Here is a 19,666-nt window from a genome sequence, read left to right on the forward strand (position 1 = left end):
ACAATAACCCCACAACATACAAGACCCCACTCTCCCGGGCCAAACCGTGGAAACGATGCCCCCCCCCCCCCCGATATATATCCCAGGCCGATGTGTGCGGAGCCGGGCCCCCAGCGACACGGGTCCCTTGAATTAATTGGGCCAGGCCCAGTAGAGGGGAGGGACCGAGACTCCCCCCCCCCACCGAACCAAGCCCGCTACCTCCCATGTCACAGAGAGCCCCACTCCACGCACACCGACCCCGCAACACACAAGACCCCACCGGGCAAAGCTCAGCCGCTCTGACCCCCATGAGAGAAACCCCTCCCTCCCGCTCTCCTCCCAGAGAAACAGAGCACCCCCATATTCTGGTCCACCATGCGCGAGCACCCAGAGCCCCCACCCGCCCGACCCCCAGGTCCCTGGCCCACGAGAACCCCAAGCCCAGGCCCGCAGAAGGCCAAAGCCCCATGCCTCAATGGCCCCCGCGACCCCAAGCCCGGTGTCCCCCCAGCCCGGCGACCAGACCGCCCAGGCCACGGCGGCCGAGGGCCCCAGGAAACCCCACCCCACCCATACTGGTCCCACAACACGCAAGACCCCCCTCTCCCGGGTCGAACCGCCGGAACGATGGCCCCTTGCCCCGACATTCCCCCCCACTGAACTCAGCCTGCCCACCTCTGTACCTCCCATGTCACCGATATCACTATATACATTTATGCTAACATGACTTAATAAATAAAAGAAAAAATTTTATGAAAATAAAATAAGCTATGGTTAGCACTTTTTGCACCTGTTGGCGTTTGAGGGGAATCAGCTCTCCTATTGGAGAAGCCCCCCCCCCCCTAGTGACGGAGATACCCCCAATGGAGATTCTCCAAGCCTCTCTTCATGTCCAAAATTTTTTTATTCTTGTCCTTCACAAATGTCCATGTGCACATTTAAAGCAACTGCTATTCTAACATAACTCAGATTCTAACATAACTCAAAGAAAAAAGACAACATTTGGCACTCCCATGGTGTTAGAGGATCTTAGTCATATCCCTCTGTTCCCCGTTAGAAGGGTGAGGAGTAATGGCACTCCTAGTAAGAGAGGGCTCACCCTAGTGGCAAAATGCACACTATATAAGTCCAACATTCGTTCTGTGGACGGCCTCAGAGCTCCCGGTCAATGTTCTGAATTTGTCTTTCTTATGCACATGTTCATTTGTATTGTGTGTCCCGTGTAATCCTGTAGTTCCTTCATACCAGTCCATCGTGTATTATTCCCCAATATGTTTCCTAATCAGCATGTCCCTTTTTTTAAATAAATTTCAAATTGTTTGTCTATAACGTGTGTATTGTAAATCATAGTGTTAATTATTCTAAATTCTGGTGTTATAGTTTTATACTACTTGGGGTAACTTATCTTTCCTCTGTTGTATCTATTCTCATCCCCAGGTCCCCCGTGTGTATGTTTGTATTGGGTGCTCTTCCACATTGATTTTGTCTTGTATCTTTCCTTGGATCACATGTCCCTTCATGCCCCTTTCTCGTGTCCCTTTGTCGTTCTTCATAGTTGATCTGCTTTGAATCGGTTCAGGTCCCCTCTTTTCCTCCTCCCGTCCTCCTCTCCTCGTCCTCGTCTCTCGGTTCTGGTCCACCTGCGCGCCCTCTCCATCCTCTGCGTCAGCGTAGGCCTCTCTCCTTCCCCTCCCGGCACCTTCCATCCTCTCCGCGCCGTGTCCCTTCGCCGCCTCCTGCACGTTGTCGGGACCTGGTTCCTTTCTTTTTCTGAGTTTTCTTTATTTCTACATAGCTCCGACGCTTCATTGCCACCTCCGATGGATTTTTCAGTGTTACATTGTATGCTCCGCATTGCTCCTAATCCAATCTGCGTGGTGGCCTGGTTAGCCTCTATGTTAGCTTGTAAGCTAGTTCGTATGTTAGCCTGTAGCTTCTCTGCATTGACATTCAGCGTCCCGCTAGCTTGTTCTACCTTTGCATCATTGCCTCGTGTTGAGTCTTTTCCATCGGTGTATTTACTTCATCTGGGGTTGCTTTTCTTTCATTTGTCCTCGTGTTCATTCTTCCTTCTTTCTTTTGTCCTCGAATCTTCACTTTTGATTTCGTTTTTAATTGTTTTACTTCCTTTTTTTGATATTCATTGACCGGGAGCTCTTTCATGTGGCTGCTCACCAAAACGACGCAAACCGGAAGTCTCGACAGATAGCTTTTCAACCTGAGGAATGAACTGAACTGACCCCCTCAACTCTTGGCAACATTTGGATAGTCTAAACATTGGGATGTGTTCCTTTATTTGCTGTTTGGCAGTGGTGTCAGTATAAGGTTTATTTGCCGTTTTGGTAGAGGCATGGTGTCAGTATAAGGTTTATTTGCCGTTTTGGTAGAAGCATGGTGTCAGTATAAGGTTTATTTGCCATTTGGTAGAGGCATGGTGTCAGTATAAGGTTTATTTGCCATTTGGCAGAGGCATGGTGTCAGTATAAGGTTTATTTGCCGTTTTGGTAGAGGTATGGTGTCAGTATAAGGTTTATTTGCCGTTTTGGTAGAAGCATAGTGTCAGTATACGGTTTATTTGCCGTTTGGTAGAGGCATGATGTGAGTATAAGGTTTATTTGCTTGTTGGCAGAGGCATGGTGTGAGTATAAGGTTTATTTGCTTGTTGGCAGAGGCATGGTGTGAGTATAAGGTTTATTTGCTTGTTGGCAGAGGCATGGTGTGAGTATAAGATTTATTTGCCAGTTGGCAGAGGCCTGGTGTGAGTATAAGGTTCCACCCAGGCACAGGGAGGGTTTCAATTCTCTTGTGTCACGATGGCATGATAGGGTTATTGTGTCCATGTCATTAAGTACCAGACCAATTCAGTATAAAGCTATTATTAGATGCTCTATTCTATTAGGGCCAGTGTGTGGCTCAGTAGCTCAGTGTGATTGTAAGGAAATTAGTTGATTGGTAAGGGATACAAGTTGTACCACTTTTCTTTCTGACAGAGACCCAGGTACGAAATTGTGCTCCTGGGGACCCAGGTTCATTCAAACTAATTACTACTGAAAGAAATAATGAAAGAAGGATTGGCAGGTATTTTGTTTCAACCAATCACACAGGAAGACACACCACCTTTCTTCATTTCTCTCACTGCCCTCTCTACCCCCCCCACCCCTCTCTCTACCCCCCCTCTCTCTTTAGAGCGACTTCCTAGACTTCTACGTGTCTTATCTAAAGGAGTTGCCAGAGTGTCTGACAGCTGTCAGCATGCTCACCTCCAGTTCTCTGAAACCTGCTGCCCTGCTAGAGGTAACTGTATGACGTAAGACATGAGACGATGTGAAGTGACCCAATATAATGTAATGTAACAAGACATTATGTAAACATACTGTACCACAAATATACTGTGATCAAATCATGTAAAATAGTATGCAATTGATTGAAAACTTTATTAACAGATTGCAGAATGGGTACAATACAGTATGGCTCAATACACACAATTGTTAAGGGGATGCAGACCAGAGAAAGACTTTCGTCTCGTTTACATCAGGGTCCCCCATTTTCACATTTACCGGGGCCAGTTTCGAATTGCAGCCTCCCGTAGGTGCTCTTTGAGAGCGGTTTTGAAGGTGGGGGATTCACATTATTTTACGGCTGTGTCTAGGGCGTTCCACATTGTTGTGGCATGATTGCGAAATGTGTTTAGTCCCTTGTTTGAGCCGAACATGATTTGTGGAGCTCCCTCTGGTGTTGTGGTCGTGGAATTCACTGACCTTTGGGAAGTATTTCGACATGTACATGGGTATCTTGTGGTGTAGTGTATCTTAGGTCTTGTAATAATCTGTATTTACTTGTCTGCAAAGGTATTTCTTGTATAGAGAACAATGTTAAGGATTGCATTCCAATCCAATCCAATAGCACGACACAGACAGGTATTCAGAGTTTAGCCAAAAACAAGGGCATGATTTATTTACACACAAAAAGCGGCACTGTCCCTTTAAAGGGCGAACAAAAAAGTACACAGGAATATCTTCTTGAGTCCATGAAAGAAAACGAAAGTTCGGAATCTGGTCTCGTACAGACTCACCAGAACGCTGCCGATGGGCAACGCAGCAAACAGGGGGTCCAAGGGGAGCAGAGTGAGAACACAGGCATCCTCCCGTGGAACAATAGAGAGCGATGACAAGGCCTCATCCCAGGAACGAGGTCCACAAAGAGGGAGTAGGGCAGTAGCTGGCACGACGTCTCACCCCAGAGACGTGGTGGCGGTAGATGGTAGCAACGGATGGCACGACGTCTCCCTGTGAGAACATATAGGAAATCCTCCCGTGGGATTATAGAGAGCGAAGACGATGTCTCACCAGGAGCGTGGCGGTTGATGGTAGCATACAGAACAACCTGGCAATGAGTGGAAGGCAACCAGCAGTACTAGTAGTCTCCCGACGAGCTGATTGCCAACCACTCTCAGGTGCGTGAGGTAGAATTGGGCAGCATGCAGTTGGGCAGCATCCTCGTTGGGCAGCATGCAGTCAAGTTCAAGTTCAAGTTTCAAGTTTCTTTAATAGTTGTCATACAGAAGTACAGAATACTTTCATACAAAATGCTTCTTACTGTTACGCTCCAGAGACTGTGCTAGACAAGATAGTATCAAATAACATAGTATAGCATGTAATTTAGAAGAAGAAAATGAGGTCACAGTGTTCGGTATAGACATATGTACAATGTTCTGAGTTACCATATAATATACAATACTATGCAGTGTACTAGTGTACAGTACTATATAGTGCAAAGCAGAAATGGGATGAGGTACAATTTAGGTACAATTTACAGTAAGGTGTACGAGTTGTAGTGCAATCCTTCATCAATAAATATAAAGTGTGGGGAGTGGGTGCTACAGTGTGTTTGTTTAAAGTGGGTGTGTGCTATAAAGTGTGTGGAGTGGGTGCTACAGTGTGTTTGTTTAAAGTGAGTGTGTGCGTGTGGATGTGTGTGCTATGTGCGTTTGGTGGTTGTTGTTGTGTAGTGTTCATTGTTCGTTTAGCAGCCTGATGGCCTGGGGATAGAAGCTTCTTCTGAGTCTTTCTGTGCACGCCTTGAGACTCCGGTATCGCTTGCCTGACCGCAGCAGTTCAAAGAGGCAGTTGTTCGGGTGACTGGAGTCTTTAATGATTCTCTTAGCCTTGCCCTTGCAACGCTTGTTGTAAATGTTCTGGAGGGTTGGGGAGCCCCCCTCCAATTGTGCGTTCGGCTGAACGTGTCACTCTTTGTAGTCTGCTTCGGTCTTGTGCAGTGCTATTCCCAAACCAGGAGGTGATGTTGCCGGTCAAGATGCTCTCTATTGTACATGAGTAGAAGTTCCTAAGGATCTTCTGACTGACTTGGAACTTCCTTAGGCGCCTGAGGAAGTAGAGGCGTTGTCGTGCCTTCTTCACAACACTGTCAATGTGTGTGGTCCATGTCAAGTCCTCGGATATGTAGGCTCCGAGGTACTTAAAGCTGTTGACTCTCTCAACCGGTGCCCCGTCGATGCTGAGGGGGCTGTAGTCCTTGACCCCCGACCTCCTGAAGTCCACAATCATCTCCTTTGTTTTGCTGACGTTCAGGGAGAGGCTGTTTTCCTGGCACCATCCCGCCAGGACCTTGACCTCTTCCAGGTAGGCCCTCTCGTCGTTGGCAGAGATCAGACCCACCACCACTGTGTCGTCAGCAAATTTGATGATTGTATTGCTACTCCGCTGAGCCACACAGTCGTGTGTGTACAGGGAGTAGAGGAGGGGACTCAGAACACAGCCCTGGGGGGCCCCTATGTTGAGGGTGATGGATGAGGAGGTGCAGTTGCCTGCTCTCACCACCTGGGGTCTGCCAGTCAGGAAGTCCAAGACCCACTGGCAGAGGTCATAGTTCAAGCCCAGGTCCCTGAGCTTGGCTATGAGTATGGAGGGGACTATGGTATTGAATGCCGAGCTGTAGTCGATGAATAGCATTCTCACATAGTTCCCCTGCCTCTTGTCCAGGTGTGATGCTGCTGTGTGCAGCACATGGGCTATGGCGTCCTCCGTGGACCTGTTGGGGCGGTATGCAAATTGCAGGGGGTCCATGTTGATGGGGAGGGAGGAGCAGATGTAGCCCTTTATTAGCTTCTCAAAGCACTTCATGGCTATGGAGGTGAGAGCTACAGGGCGGTAGTCGTTGAGGCAAGCAGGCTTGGATTTTTTGGGTACAGGGATAATAGTGGACTTCTTCAGGCAGGTGGGGATGACAGCCTGTTCTAAGGACAGGTTAAATATGTCAGTGAATACTGGGGCCAGTTGGTCGGCACAGACTTTTAGGACGCGGCCGGGGATGCCGTCCGGACCTGCTGCCTTCCTGATATTCACTTTTTTAAAGGTCCGCCTCACCTCATGCTCTGTTACCCTGAACACTGCGCCTCCATCAGCAGCCGACCCCCCCCCCCCCCCCCCCCCATTGCCGTGGCTTGTGAGCTGGTGTTGTTATTACCAGCATCAAACCTTGTATAGAAGGTATTGAGGTCATTTGCTAAGGAGATGTCACTGTTCAGTTTGAGGGTCCTTACTCAGCCCTCACAGTACAACTTCAGATGGATATGCAGGCCACTGCTGGGAGAATATCTCACTATGATCTATAGTAGTCGGGATAATCATTGTCAAATGGTGGTATCAGCCGGAGTTGATTACTTCAGGGGATGGTGGTTCTGTCACGTGATGTTTAGAGAAGCTTGTGAACAAAAGATCCACAGTTTGAGTTCTTAGACAAGTTGACTTGTCTGCTGAAAAGAATGGTTAAGGCGAGGCACTAACACTGAAAATAGTGATTTTTGTTTTGTTGATATTATCATATTTTGCCTTTAGAGCGTAGTTTCATAAAACATAAAACAATCATCAAATGGTTAACTATAAATATTATGTTTTTGCATTTTTGTACGAGCTGCATAATGTAAAGCAAGCTACTGAACAAACTTTAACGGCCATTTTCTCAAAATTACATATTTTTCCCACCTTAACTTATAGGTACTGCCACCAAATGTATTTGATGCTTCCTAACAATAGCCTGTAATTGACAGCGTTTTAAAAAAAAATTCATCTTCTCACATTTCCAATTCATGGTGTATTTTATGTGAGAAAAATGCGGGAAAAAGCAAGTCCCATTCTTCTCCCTGTACATTACTGAATGAATGATTTAAACAAACAAAAAAGATTTGTATTTATTCATCACAATGAAACAGAAAATTACCTCTGCTCTAATTCACTTAGGGAAAAAAGTGTTAACACAACATTCAAATTGGCTAATTGTTTATGAAATATTAGCTAATTTGAGTATTATTAATAGCAAAATATATAAACGTCATGATACAAAAGATTGTTTATTTTGTCTCCAAATTAATTTAATAACGTTTATTTCCGATAAGATGAAAGAAACTTGTACTTCCCCTTAAAAAACAATTCCTGAAATATTAAATTGAGATGGAGACAAATAAGCACATGATGGAACCAGGCATAACAACCATACATTCCACTCTGTCTCACAAGGTTTCAATTTGTTCCGACACTGTGCCTCTCTTCCCCCCTCCTTGCTGTTATTATTACCAATGAATTACTTTCTCAGAAATAATAGCTTCACATGATGTCAGTAGCTTTCCTCTTATGCAACTAGGAGGCACAATATACTTTATTGTAGATGTTTGGTGTATTATATGATTATTTATAGTAGTCATTGCTGAATTGTTGTATTGCAATTCTTCACACGCTTTCTTTGATAAACGTCAGCCAGTCACATCACTTAAAATGAACCGTTAGCACGATGATCTATTGAGATGATGTCATTCAGTTCTGCCCGTTCCACAAGCTCATGTGCCACCAGTGGCTGGTCTGGGTGACGTGGTCAAAACAAATTTGACCATTGTTTTTGTCAATTGTTTTTTTACGGTATAACAATATTTAACAGTAGGTTATTTGTTTTTCTTCAGTCTTTTTTTCTTTTTTTTTCATTCAAAAGGGTACATTTCAATAACTTCTTTATCCCCAAATCTTTATAATATTGCTGCAAGGGAACATTTTTAGATTCACTTAAAATAATACACGATTTATATTATAATTGTTGATGATGATATAATAGAAATCCATACCTTTGCATGGATCCCTGATGGTATACTTTGATATTCAGTATTATCTCCCAGCCCTACACCAGTATACCAGTTAAATGACCACTAAAGAGTCCATTCTATCTACTCGAATTGACCCTGAACAGTTGTGATTGGAGGATCAAGAAAAAAGGGCAGGGTTTGAGATTAGTTTGTTCCGTCACTGCTCTTGTCAACAGCTAGACCCCCAGAGGATGTTTCCATGGTTATCTATTTATCACAATGTATTGTTTCCATGTGGCTATTATGATACGCCGATATTGTAATAGGTTGTCCATTCTGATTCTTAACATAATTGGGTGACACTGTTCGGGACTCTTCTGTCCTCCTGTTCTGATTGGTTGAGCTGCATGTTTAGTCCTCCTTTTCTGATTGAGGTTTATCTTTCCTCCTTTTCCGTTTGGTGAAATGTTCTCTCCCTCGGTTCTGATTGGCTGTGCGATGGATCTGTTAGAGTGAGATCATGGGTGATGAGTGCCACCCCTCCCTCCACACTCTGCTTCTGCAACCTGTCCAGAGAATCCCTGAGTACCTGTTACTATTACAGGTCAGTGTGTGTCTCTCTCTCTCTCCTGACACACATTTATACTTACTGCATATATATCCACATCTGTCTGAATATACCTACTTTTACACCTGCATATAACCTGCATAACTCTGTATGATAGCATGTACAATAATGCTGTATATACCGTACAGTATATATACTTATTCTTACCATATATCTATCTATATCCACATTATGTTTGTACATACCTTCATACCTGTATCATTGTACATATTAATCCTACAACTCTGTACATATATCTGATTAGAACTATTACTCGGTAGTACTAATTGATATATTTTATAACCAGTTTAATCACCTGCACATTGTATATTACTATTGCACTTTACTGTTACATTTGCACTCTGGTAGAATGCCAAACTTTCTTTTCATTGTCCTGCACCTGTGTGTGCTGTATAATGACAATACATTTTAATTATGGATGCTCGATATTGGCTTTTTTACCGATACCGATATACCAATATTGTCCAACTCTTAATTTCCGATACCGATATCAACCGATACCGATATATGCAGGGTCCCCCCCCCCCAAAAAACGGAATAATTTCAGGTAATTAACATTACATATCTCTTGTTGTGGAATTAACACAACATTATGCATACTTTTGACAATAAATAAAATCAGAATTTGTTCTTACTTGCTTGCCTGGGTAAATAAAGGTTATAGAAATGTAAAAAATAAAAAAAAAATAAAAAAAAAATTATTTTTGAAAACCGATACCGATATTTTCCGATATCACATTTTAATGCCAATATCGGCCGATAATATCGGACATCCCTAATTTGAAAAAAATCTAATCTAATCTAATGTGTATGTTTGTGCGCTGCATGATTGTGTGTGTGTGTGTGTGTGCTGCATGATTGTGTGTGTCTGTGTGTGTGTTGCATGATTGTGTGTGTGTGTGTGTGTGTGTGTGTGTGTGTGTCTGTGTGTGTGTGTGTCTGTGTGTGTGTGTTTCAGGGCCTGCTGAGGCAGACCGACGCGGAGCATCCTGACTACTACCTGTTGCTGGTGTGTATCCAACAGTTCAGATCCTTCACAGTTCAGTACCACCACCTGCTCCAACACAACCAGGAACTACTGCTGCTGCACACCCGCAAAGAGAAGAAGCGGTCAGTCCCACTGACATATGTACACAAATATACACACTGAGGGGCGAATTCACAAGGGATTGTGCAGCTTTTTCGGACACAATGCCTGTGCAAATTGCGCCAAAACAAACCTCGATATTCACAAAGCACACGCAAAGGGTGAAATACCGTGCTAACTGAGTTGCCATCATCATTTGTCTCCGTGTGCATGGCATCCGTGCTATTTGCGGGTATTTAAATGCGGTCATATGGGCAGAACATGTGCCCCTTTCTATGCAAATGAGCCTCATTGCAAAAACACTCCAATTCACAAAGACCAGCGCAATTGCCTGAATCTGAAATTATTTTCAATGGCACACAGTGCCTAACTTCGGCTGAGCACGTTGAAAATGGGGGACCCTGATGTAAACAAGACGAAAGTCTTTCTCTGGTCTGCATCCCCTTAACAATTGTATGTATTGAGCTGTACTGTACTGTACCCATTCTGCAATCTGTTAATAAACTTTTCAATCAATCAGGTCTGCTCAAACTAATTTATTTTAGGATGACATGACAAACCAAATAGGACGATTTGGTACCATCTGCGTCTGCAAATTCTAGATGTGATTTTTTAAATTCCTAATAATCCTATAAGTCTCCTGCCATATTTTGCTCCCCTACATAGGTTCACTCGTAGATCGGGTTGTGGGGGGGTACTAGAGACATAACTCTGAGTCGATCTGACCTTCTTACGCTGAGCTATGTTAACCTTCGCTCACCTACAGTACGACATAATATCTCTGAAAAACAATGAGGCATTCACCTGTAGGGGGTAGGTGCGCGAAGGTTAACATAGCTCAGCGTGGGAAGGTCCGATCGACTCTGGGTTTATCTCTTCGTGTTCAGAAGCATCAGGTGCATAAAGACGTGATCACGTCATGTCTCTAGTACCCCCACAACCCGACCTACGAGCAAATCTATGAAGAGGAGCAAAATATGTCAGGAAACTTATTTTGCGAAAACCTTTTATTATGTCTATCATATCAAAACACAATCTAGGGATGTATAGGAATAAAAACAGACAGACAGATAGACATACAGACTGACTGAGACAGATAGACATACAGACGGACAGATAGACAGGTATACAGATGGACAGACAGAGAGACAGACACACACTAAATAATTACTGACGGGGGGCAGGTGGCGCACGGAGATTACGTTCAAGTTTCAAGTTTCTTTAATAGTTGTCATACAGAAGTACAGAATACTTTTGTACAAAATGCTTCTTACTGTTGCGCTCCAGAGACTGTGCATGACAAGATAAGTATGAAATAAAAACATAGTAAAAATTAGAAGAAAAAAAAAAGAGGTCACAGTGTTCAGTTTAGACATATGTACAATGTTCGTAGACGTAGTTACCATACAATATACAATACTGTGCAGTGTACTAATATACAATACTATATAGTGCAAGGCATAAATGGACGAGGTGCAGTTTAGGTACAATTCACAGTAGGTGTACGAGTTGTAGTGCAAATCCTTTATCAATAAATATAAAGTGTAAGTGTGTTTGTGTGATCTAAAGTGTGGAGAGTGGGTGCTGCAGTGTGTTGTTTGTTTGAGTGAGTGTGTGTGTGCGTGTGGGTGTGTGTGCTGTGTGCATTTGATGGTTGTTGCATAGTGATTATTGTTCGTTTAGCGATTATTGTTCGTTTAGCAGCCTGATGGCCTGGGGATAGAAGCTCCTTCTGAGTCTTTCTGTGCTCGCCATAAGACTCCGGTATCGCTTGCCTGACGGCAGCAGTTCAAAGAGGCAGTTGTTCGGGTGGCTCGAGTCCTTAATAATTCTCTTAGCCTTCCCCTTGCACCGCTTGTTGTAAATGTTCTGGAGGGTGGGAAGCCCCCCTCTAATTGTGCGTTCGGCTGAACGTGTCACTCTTTGTAGTCTGCTACGGTCTTGTGCAGTGCTATTCCCAAACCAGGAGGTGATGTTGCCGGTCAGGATGCTCTCTATTGTACATGAGTAGAAGTTCCTAAGGATCTTCTGACTGACTTGGAACTTCCTTAGGCGCCTGAGGAAGTAGAGGCGTTGTCGTGCCTTCTTCACAACACTGTCAATGTGTGTGGTCCATGTCAAGTCCTCGGATATGTGGGCTCCGAGGTACTTGAAACTGTTCACTCTCTCAACTGGTGCCCCGTCGATGCTGAGGGGGCTGTAGTCCTTGACCCCCGACCTCCTGAAGTCCACAATCATCTCTTTTGTTTTGCTGACGTTCAGGGAGAGGCAGTTCTCCTGACACCACTGTGACAGGTTCTCTACCTCTTCCAGGTAGGCCCTTTCGTCGTTGGCAGAGATCAGGCCCACCACTACTGTGTCATCAGCAAATTTGATGATGGTGTTGTTGTTCCGCTGTGCTACGCAGTCATGTGTGTACAGGGAGTAGAGGAGGGGGCTCAGAACACAGCCCTGGGGGGCCCCTATGTTGAGCGTGATGGATGAGGAGGTGCAGTTGCCGGCTCTTACCACCTGGGGTCTGCCCGTCAGGAAGTCCAGGACCCACTGGCACAGGTCATAGTTCAAGCCCAGGTCCCTGAGCTTGGCTATGAGTTTGGAGGGGACTATGGTATTGAATGCTGAGCTGTAGTCGATGAACAGCATTCTCACATAGTTCCCCTTCCTCTTGTCCAGATGTGATGCTGCTGTGTGCAGCACATGGGCTATGGCGTCCTCCGTGGACCTGTTGGGGCGATATGCAAATTGCAGAGGGTCCAGGTTGATGGGGAGGGAGGAACAGATGTAGCCCTTCACTAGCTTCTCAAAGCACTTCATGGCTATGGAGGTGAGGGCTACAGGGCGGTAGTCGTTGAGGCAAGCGGGCGTAGATTTTTTGGGTACAGGGATGATGGTGGACTTCTTCAGACAGGTGGGGATGACGGCCTGTTCCAAGGACAGGTTGAAGATGTCAGTGAATACCGGGGCCAGTTGGTCGGCACAGACTTTTAGGACGCGGCCGGGGATGCCGTCCGGTCCTGCTGCCTTCCTGATATCCACTTTTTTAAAGATCCGTCTCACCTCATGCTCTGTTACCCTGAACACTGAGTCTCCATCAGCAGACCCCCCCCCCCCCATTGCCGTGGTTTGTAGGCTGGTGTTGTTATTCACAGCCTCAAACCTCGCATAGAAGGAGTTGAGATCATTTGCTAAGGAGATGTCACTGTTCAGTTTGAGGGGGGTTCCTTTGTAGTCTGTCATTGTTCTGAGGCCCTGCCACATGCCTCTAGAGTCAGCCTGTTCAAACTGAAGTTCAACTTTATCCCTGTAACGCCGTTTTGCCTCTATTACTGCTCTCCTGACGTTGTATCTTGCCATCTTGTGTTCTTCCATGTTGCCTGTCACCAGCCCGGTGTTGTATGCTGATGTGCGCACTTTCAGAGCCTCACGGACGGATTTGTCTACCCAGGGCTTTTGATTTGGGTAGATATTAATTTTGGTGGTGGGGATTATTACTTCTACCTGAGTACAGACATAGTCAATCACCGTTTCGGTGTATTCGTTAATATTGGCTGTGTTATCACGGAATACACTCCATTCTGTGCTTCCCAGCACTGCTTGGAGTGACTCCACTGACGTCACGGCCCAACGCTTAACCTCTCGCGAGACCACCGGCGTTCGCTTGAGACTCTGTTTATACTTAGGCAAAAGAAAAATTGCGGCGTGATCGCTTTTACCGAATGGACTAAGAGCCTGTGACTTGTACCCATTCTTAAATTGCGAGTATACATGGTCTAATATGTTCTCGCCTCTGGTGGGACAGGTCACATGCTGATAGAAATTCGGCAGCACCTTTTTAAGACGCGCGCTGTTGAAATCCCCCAAGACCAAAATGGCCGCGTCAACGTTAGCTGCCTGGAGTTTGTTTACCTCGTCGTGAAGTTTTGAAAGTGCGACCTCAGTGTTCGCGTGTGGTGGAATGTACACTCCGATGAGGATGATGGACGTTAACTCTCTTGGGAGGAAGAAGGGTCGACATTTTATCGTGATAAACTCCAGGTCTGGGGAGCAGTGGTTAGACATTTCCTTTGTGTTGCCTAAATCGCACCACTCCTTGTTTATCATGAAGGCAATGCCGCCTCCTTTCTTCTTTAGTGACTCTAATGCCGTCCGGTCTTTTCGTAGAACGAAGAAGTGGTCTGCCGGTTCTATTGCATGATTCGGGACATCTGGACTCAGCCAAGTTTCTGTGAAACAGAGGACGTTACAATCCCGAATGTCCCTCTGGAATTGGATCCTTGCTCTGATGTCGTCCAATTTGTTTCCTATCGATTGCACATTGGCCAACAATATGCTGGGCAATGTGGTTCTGTGTCGTTTGGACCTCAGTCTGTTCCGGACCCCGGCTCTCTTTCCTCGTCTTCGCGGCGGCTTTTGGTCTTGTCCGTGGCCGGCATAACAAAGGATCTCGGCGGGCCATTTCTGCTGTTCAGCGATCCGATCCAGAGAGCAATCCAAACGGTAAGTTTTTCTTAATCCAATGTCAATGATTGACTGACGGTCATACACATATAATGCACCAACAGTTGGTGCAAATAAAACTCCTAATACTATAAAAATTAACAAAATAAAGCACAGTCTCGTCGGAGCGATCAGAAAGGCAGCCATCACAGCAGCGCCAGTTCATCCTAGTTCGTCACCAACACCGGGAGACACTGGATTCGCCTGTTCGAATCCAGCTCCCGGCGTTGCTATCAGCTTGGCTGGCCTCTCACACTGATGGGAAAGCTGAAGGGTGGGTCCTGGGCGTTGTGGACAGCGACCCCTACAGTTCGGTCGGGGCGCCTGCTCAGCGAGGGTTGGATCTGAGGAGAGATAGTGTGGCCTCCCACACGCTACACTCTCCCCGGTGAGAACCTGCGCGGCCAGGTTGGCCTGCCCCAGGCTGCACATGCGTCGGAGCAAAGCATGTGACAGTCTCCGGTCTCCCGGACCAACAGTAGGGGAAAGTACGCAACAACCAGGAAGGGTGGGATGGGAGAAAAATCGGGAAAAAGGAGGGGAAGAAAGATAATAAAAAGAAATATATATATATAATTACTGACACACATCATTATTCTTAATTCTTTTCATGAAATTAATTAATGATATTAATGGTTTCAACTCACAATCTGAAAGAAATGTCATAGACTTTGGAGTCATTAGTGAAAGTAATCAGATTGTGTGGTTTAGTAATCCAATGGATTATGGTACCGACTGTAAAGTAGAATAGATGACCAGTAATCTGTCCTAGTTCAACAATGTCAAAGTTATTACTTTCCTAAACCCTAGAGTTTTGTCTCTGTTGCAGGTCGTCCATGAAACAGCTGTACAAGACAGTGGAGTGTGAGATTCAGTCCAACGAGATGAGCTCTCCGTACGCCTCCAGCAACACTATACTGTGAGTTATATTGTACAGGCACAGACATGTTACCAGACAGCTGATCCATGGCTTCTCAGACTACTGCAATATTGTTATCACTAGAGATTGAGTGGGCAGTAAAGGAGATATAATGGAGGTGACAGACTGATTTACATTTACATTTACATTTAGTGATTTAGCTGACGCTTTTATCCAAAGCGACTTACAAGTTCTGTACGACAAGTCATCAGGAAGGGTACAGCTCTATCAGCTGAGTAACAATGTTCATCAAAGTGTTGCGTGATACCGTGTAGGTTAGTTTATTAGGACAAGTGCATGACAGTAAGGTTAGTTAGGGTTAGACATATTTTATTTATCTTTTTATTTTTAATATCTAGGGACATCTATGGATCTCAGGGAATGTATTCAGGTATATTGTGTCTGTTACTAGGCTTGAGTAAATTGTGATGCAACAAAGGACAATATAAATTATGATTTTTCTTAGCATCTTTGACAGTGAATAACACCATGCTAAAAATTACCAGACATGAAAAATGGCCACTGAGCTCGTTCAGCACCTTCTTGAGATCACATGTACAAATAAATCTAAGGAAATGAATAAAGGGAAGATGATTAAACAGAAGGTTTTGTAGATACAGTACTGAATTCTGCCATCCGGACACAGGCAATTTGAAATATTATTATAGAATATAGAATATCAGGCCTATAGATAGTCAGTCACTCACCTAAACATATTGCCATTAATTTACATGTACCCATCTATACAACCAGTATAGATGACTGACAGTTTAAACATTTAGCTAATTAGTCCCTTCCTCTCATCCTCTCCCATGCTGACATCGCTTCCTATCCCCTCCTCTCCTCTCGCTCATCGATCCATTCACGCACGCGATCATTAATTCATCTGTCTGTCTGTCCTCTCCTCCTCCAGAGAACATGCCAACCAGGTCAAGCGCAGTAAGCAGCGTCTCCTGGACCAGATCCAGGCTCGTCGCCACCAGGATTGGGACCGAGATAGAGACCGGGACAGAGATCCGGAACGACCCTTGCCCGATCCCTTCTTCATCCCCGACCCAGACCCACGGAATCACAAAGCGGCAGGTCAGGGACTGCAAGTCATTATGACACATACAATGGTTTTACGTTTTATTGTGTTTCATTATATGATGGTTCTCAGTATAATATGGGGTGTGTCTGTCGAGAGAGGCCGTGGTCGAGGAAGTACACACAAAGTTCCTTTACAATGGCAACATTATGGGAAATGCACATACCATCTTCTCCACAGTCAGACAAGAAGACCAATTTCCTCTCTGTGCGTTCAGTAAAAAGCTATCCGGCTTAGCACAAATGAATGGAAGCGGATACGGATCAGCTAGCCTATCTTAAGACTCCAGGAGAGGTGTTTTTGGCCAACAGCTAGGTTAGCTGATCCGTATGGTATGGTTTTATTCTTAATCCCCGAGGGGAAACATGGTTTGCCACCAGAGCAAATACAAATAAGAAACATTATTACATGGCGTTTTCACATTCGCCGAAATGCTTGCTTGTGATTGGTCAATAGCCCCCCGACAGCGGTCATTATTTTTCAATAATGACCGCTGTGGGACAATAATGACCGATGTGCGCAGCTGTTCGCAATCAAGCCCACTGACACACACTGTTTCAGTGCAATTAGACACTGCCGGTGTTCTGCTGCCGGCGATGACAGGGGGCGGAGCGACGAGCGGAGCCAGAACGCAGCCAGAACCAGTGTTGCGAGTCGATGTAAAATGAATTAGGTATATTGTTAGTAAGTTAGCCATGTAATAAGCGGGATAATGTATAGCTATACTCGATCATTGTCGCAAAATAATTGACCTTCACTGACGTTTAAAACACCTCGCCGAAGCGGCTCGGTATTTTAAACTCCGTGTCGGTCAATTATTTTGCGACAATGACCTCGTAGCTATACATTATCCCTTACATAACATACAGTACAAGTTACATAACACAGTAAAAAGAAGAGAAGAGAGCCAGCGGTGTTCGTTAAAGAATCTGCTTCCATTCATTTGTGCTAAGCTCCAAAATGACAAGTGATTTAAAGTGTATATGTTTTATTAATCTAATTTAATTGTCTTTTTAAAGTGACAATGTATAATTTTCTTTTAATTAAGTAACTAAGTTCTCAAGCGTGGACAGAACAAAGTTTGACCACCAGTGCTTCAACTCACCACTGCTGCTATAGCCTCAAATGGTCTGGTGCAACCAGCTTGATCAGCTTTCTCGCGATACCAGACAGATGCCTAGAATGAACAAGATGCCCACAGAACGCAAGAAGAATACACTCTGCAGAAAGTCTGAAGCTTGTAGGAAATGTATTGAAAACACAGAGACAAAACAGCAGTTATTAACACTTACACATTATCGCTTTAGCGGTCTATGAAGGATAATACCAATCAATAAATCCATGACTTCCAGGTCTCCGCAGTATCCCAGAAAGTGAGGCGTCAGATGGGTCTGTCTCCAGACGTCACGGGACCTCAGTCTCCAGACCGTCAGAGCTCCACCCGGGCCCACCGGGCTCTGCACTGGTTGAGGCCCTGGGAGAGTTCCTTCTGCCCGCGGAGCCTCCTGGGCTGGACGGCCTCTACGAGGAGGATGGAGACTCTCTCCACAACGCTTCCATTTTCGACCACTGCTCCTCTGCCTCCTCCGATTCCTCCATTGACATTGCGTTCGTGAGATGCCCCAAAACCTCCACGTCGCACCACGCGACGGCGGCGAACGTGTCGTCGACCCGCGAGGCCTTCGGCGGCGGGGGAAGCCAGGGGAACGGGTACAAGCAGCTGCCCCACCGAGCGTGCGTGTCCCCAGACGATGCTGTGATGATGCGCCACCACCAGAATCGCCCTCTTCAGGTCGGCCAGCGTAAGAGCAAGGTGAGCTCTACTCAATGGGGGCATAGTGTCATATTACAGATCTTTAACCTTATGTAGCCCTAGATATTATGTTTGAAACATGGGATACAAATGAACACACTCAGATCTCTGTCACCTGGCGTTAACTAGATATTTTATTATAACTAACTACATGCAGGGGGTATTGTGTGTGTGTGTGTGTGTGTGTGTGCGCGTTTGTGTGTGTTGAGATTAGGGCTGGGCGATATAACAATAACGATAATTATCACGATATATTTTAATAATCGATATCAGAAGAAAAAATATCATATATTTTTTTCTGACCTGCAACAGGGCAGTTTTAAAACCAGAGACAGTGGACAGACTTGTCTTTCTTGCCTGCAACTTAAAGTAATGGCTTTGCTTGTCCAAATGACAATACTGACCAAATTGAGATTTATTTTTCTCTTTTATTTTGTTTGCTTTCTAATTTAAAATACAGTTTGAAACCGTCTGTACACAGTAGGCTATGTGTGCTAGCAGAGCTAGTCTCCAGTCATGAGTCACGGTGCACATGTGCGGTGGTTTGTCCACCAAAAAATTGCCAAAACATAGAAAAGAAACTAGCAGAGCCAGAACTGTTCAACTCCCCTGGAGCCACAGCCAGCAGAGAAGCCGGTTTACCAGCTGCAGCCTGAGAACTGGAGTGTGAGGGTATATAACACTAAAGATGGCGGCAACGACAAAGAATGCAACCAGAGTGGTTTGGCCTTACCACCAACGATGCCTTTGCTAAAATACCAAATACACCGGATGTTGTTTTTGTTGACACCAGCCACAGGGAGGTGCTGGTCATAGAAGTAGGCTGTACCTTTGATCTGTACATGGACCAGGCCTTCCGGGACAAGTATATCAAATACCAACCACTGCTCAATGTGATGGCCGACCTTGGGTATAGGTGTAGATATAGTGTACTTGTATTCGGAAGTCTTGGCCATGTATACAAATGCACCATGACCGGTCTGAGAATTGCTGCAATGTCTAAAAGAAAAGCCAAACAAATTGCCAAATATTGCTGTCTCAGCTATTATTAGCAGCTTAGCCACGTGGAGAAGGAGGTGCTATGTGTACCCTTAACACTTTCGCGGCCACTGGGATGAGTCTAATTATTATCAAGAGGACCGGGAAATGTAAACATACCTGGGGCTGTTTGTAGAGCTAAATCTATACTTTATAGTATTGCTATCTGTCCATTCTCATTGTCAATTGAGTCCATAAACCGTCCCTTCAAAATGGCTTAAAGAAAAAAATATTTCATCAATAGGTTCTCATTTTATAGCGCCGTGAATATAAGCGTTATACCGGATTTGGTCTAGTATATTTCCTGGAAGCCGAGATACAGGGCTAATAGCTAATAACGTTAAATCCAATGGCATTTCGGTTATAGATACGCTCCAGTTGCATATGATCGGTACGATCCTCACGCATGTATGCATGAAAGGGGGGGGGGGGGGGGCGGGGGACGTTGTTTCTGATTATTGATTACCAATAACCGCGTTAGCCTCATTAGCCTCATAGGCCGAACGCCTGGATGGCTATCAAAACAAGG

At 45.1% G+C, this 19,666-nt stretch overlaps 1 protein-coding gene across 1 annotated transcript in view; it reads left to right on the forward strand.

Annotated features, from left to right (window-relative positions):
• Nucleotides 1-19,666, forward strand: part of arhgef33 (Rho guanine nucleotide exchange factor (GEF) 33) — a 48,752-nt gene that overhangs the window by 25,376 nt on the left and 3,710 nt on the right. The window contains exons 9-14 of the mRNA XM_084321523.1: nt 3,169-3,276; nt 8,580-8,672; nt 9,655-9,806; nt 15,110-15,199; nt 16,113-16,282; nt 17,639-18,099. Coding sequence (XP_084177649.1) covers nt 3,169-3,276; nt 8,580-8,672; nt 9,655-9,806; nt 15,110-15,199; nt 16,113-16,282; nt 17,639-18,099 — 1,074 coding nt within the window. The remainder of the gene's footprint in view (nt 1-3,168; nt 3,277-8,579; nt 8,673-9,654; nt 9,807-15,109; nt 15,200-16,112; nt 16,283-17,638; nt 18,100-19,666) is intronic.

Source organism: Notolepis coatsorum, assembly GCF_963971535.1.
Source record: "Notolepis coatsorum genome assembly, chromosome: 9".
NCBI lineage: Eukaryota > Metazoa > Chordata > Actinopteri > Aulopiformes > Paralepididae > Notolepis > Notolepis coatsorum.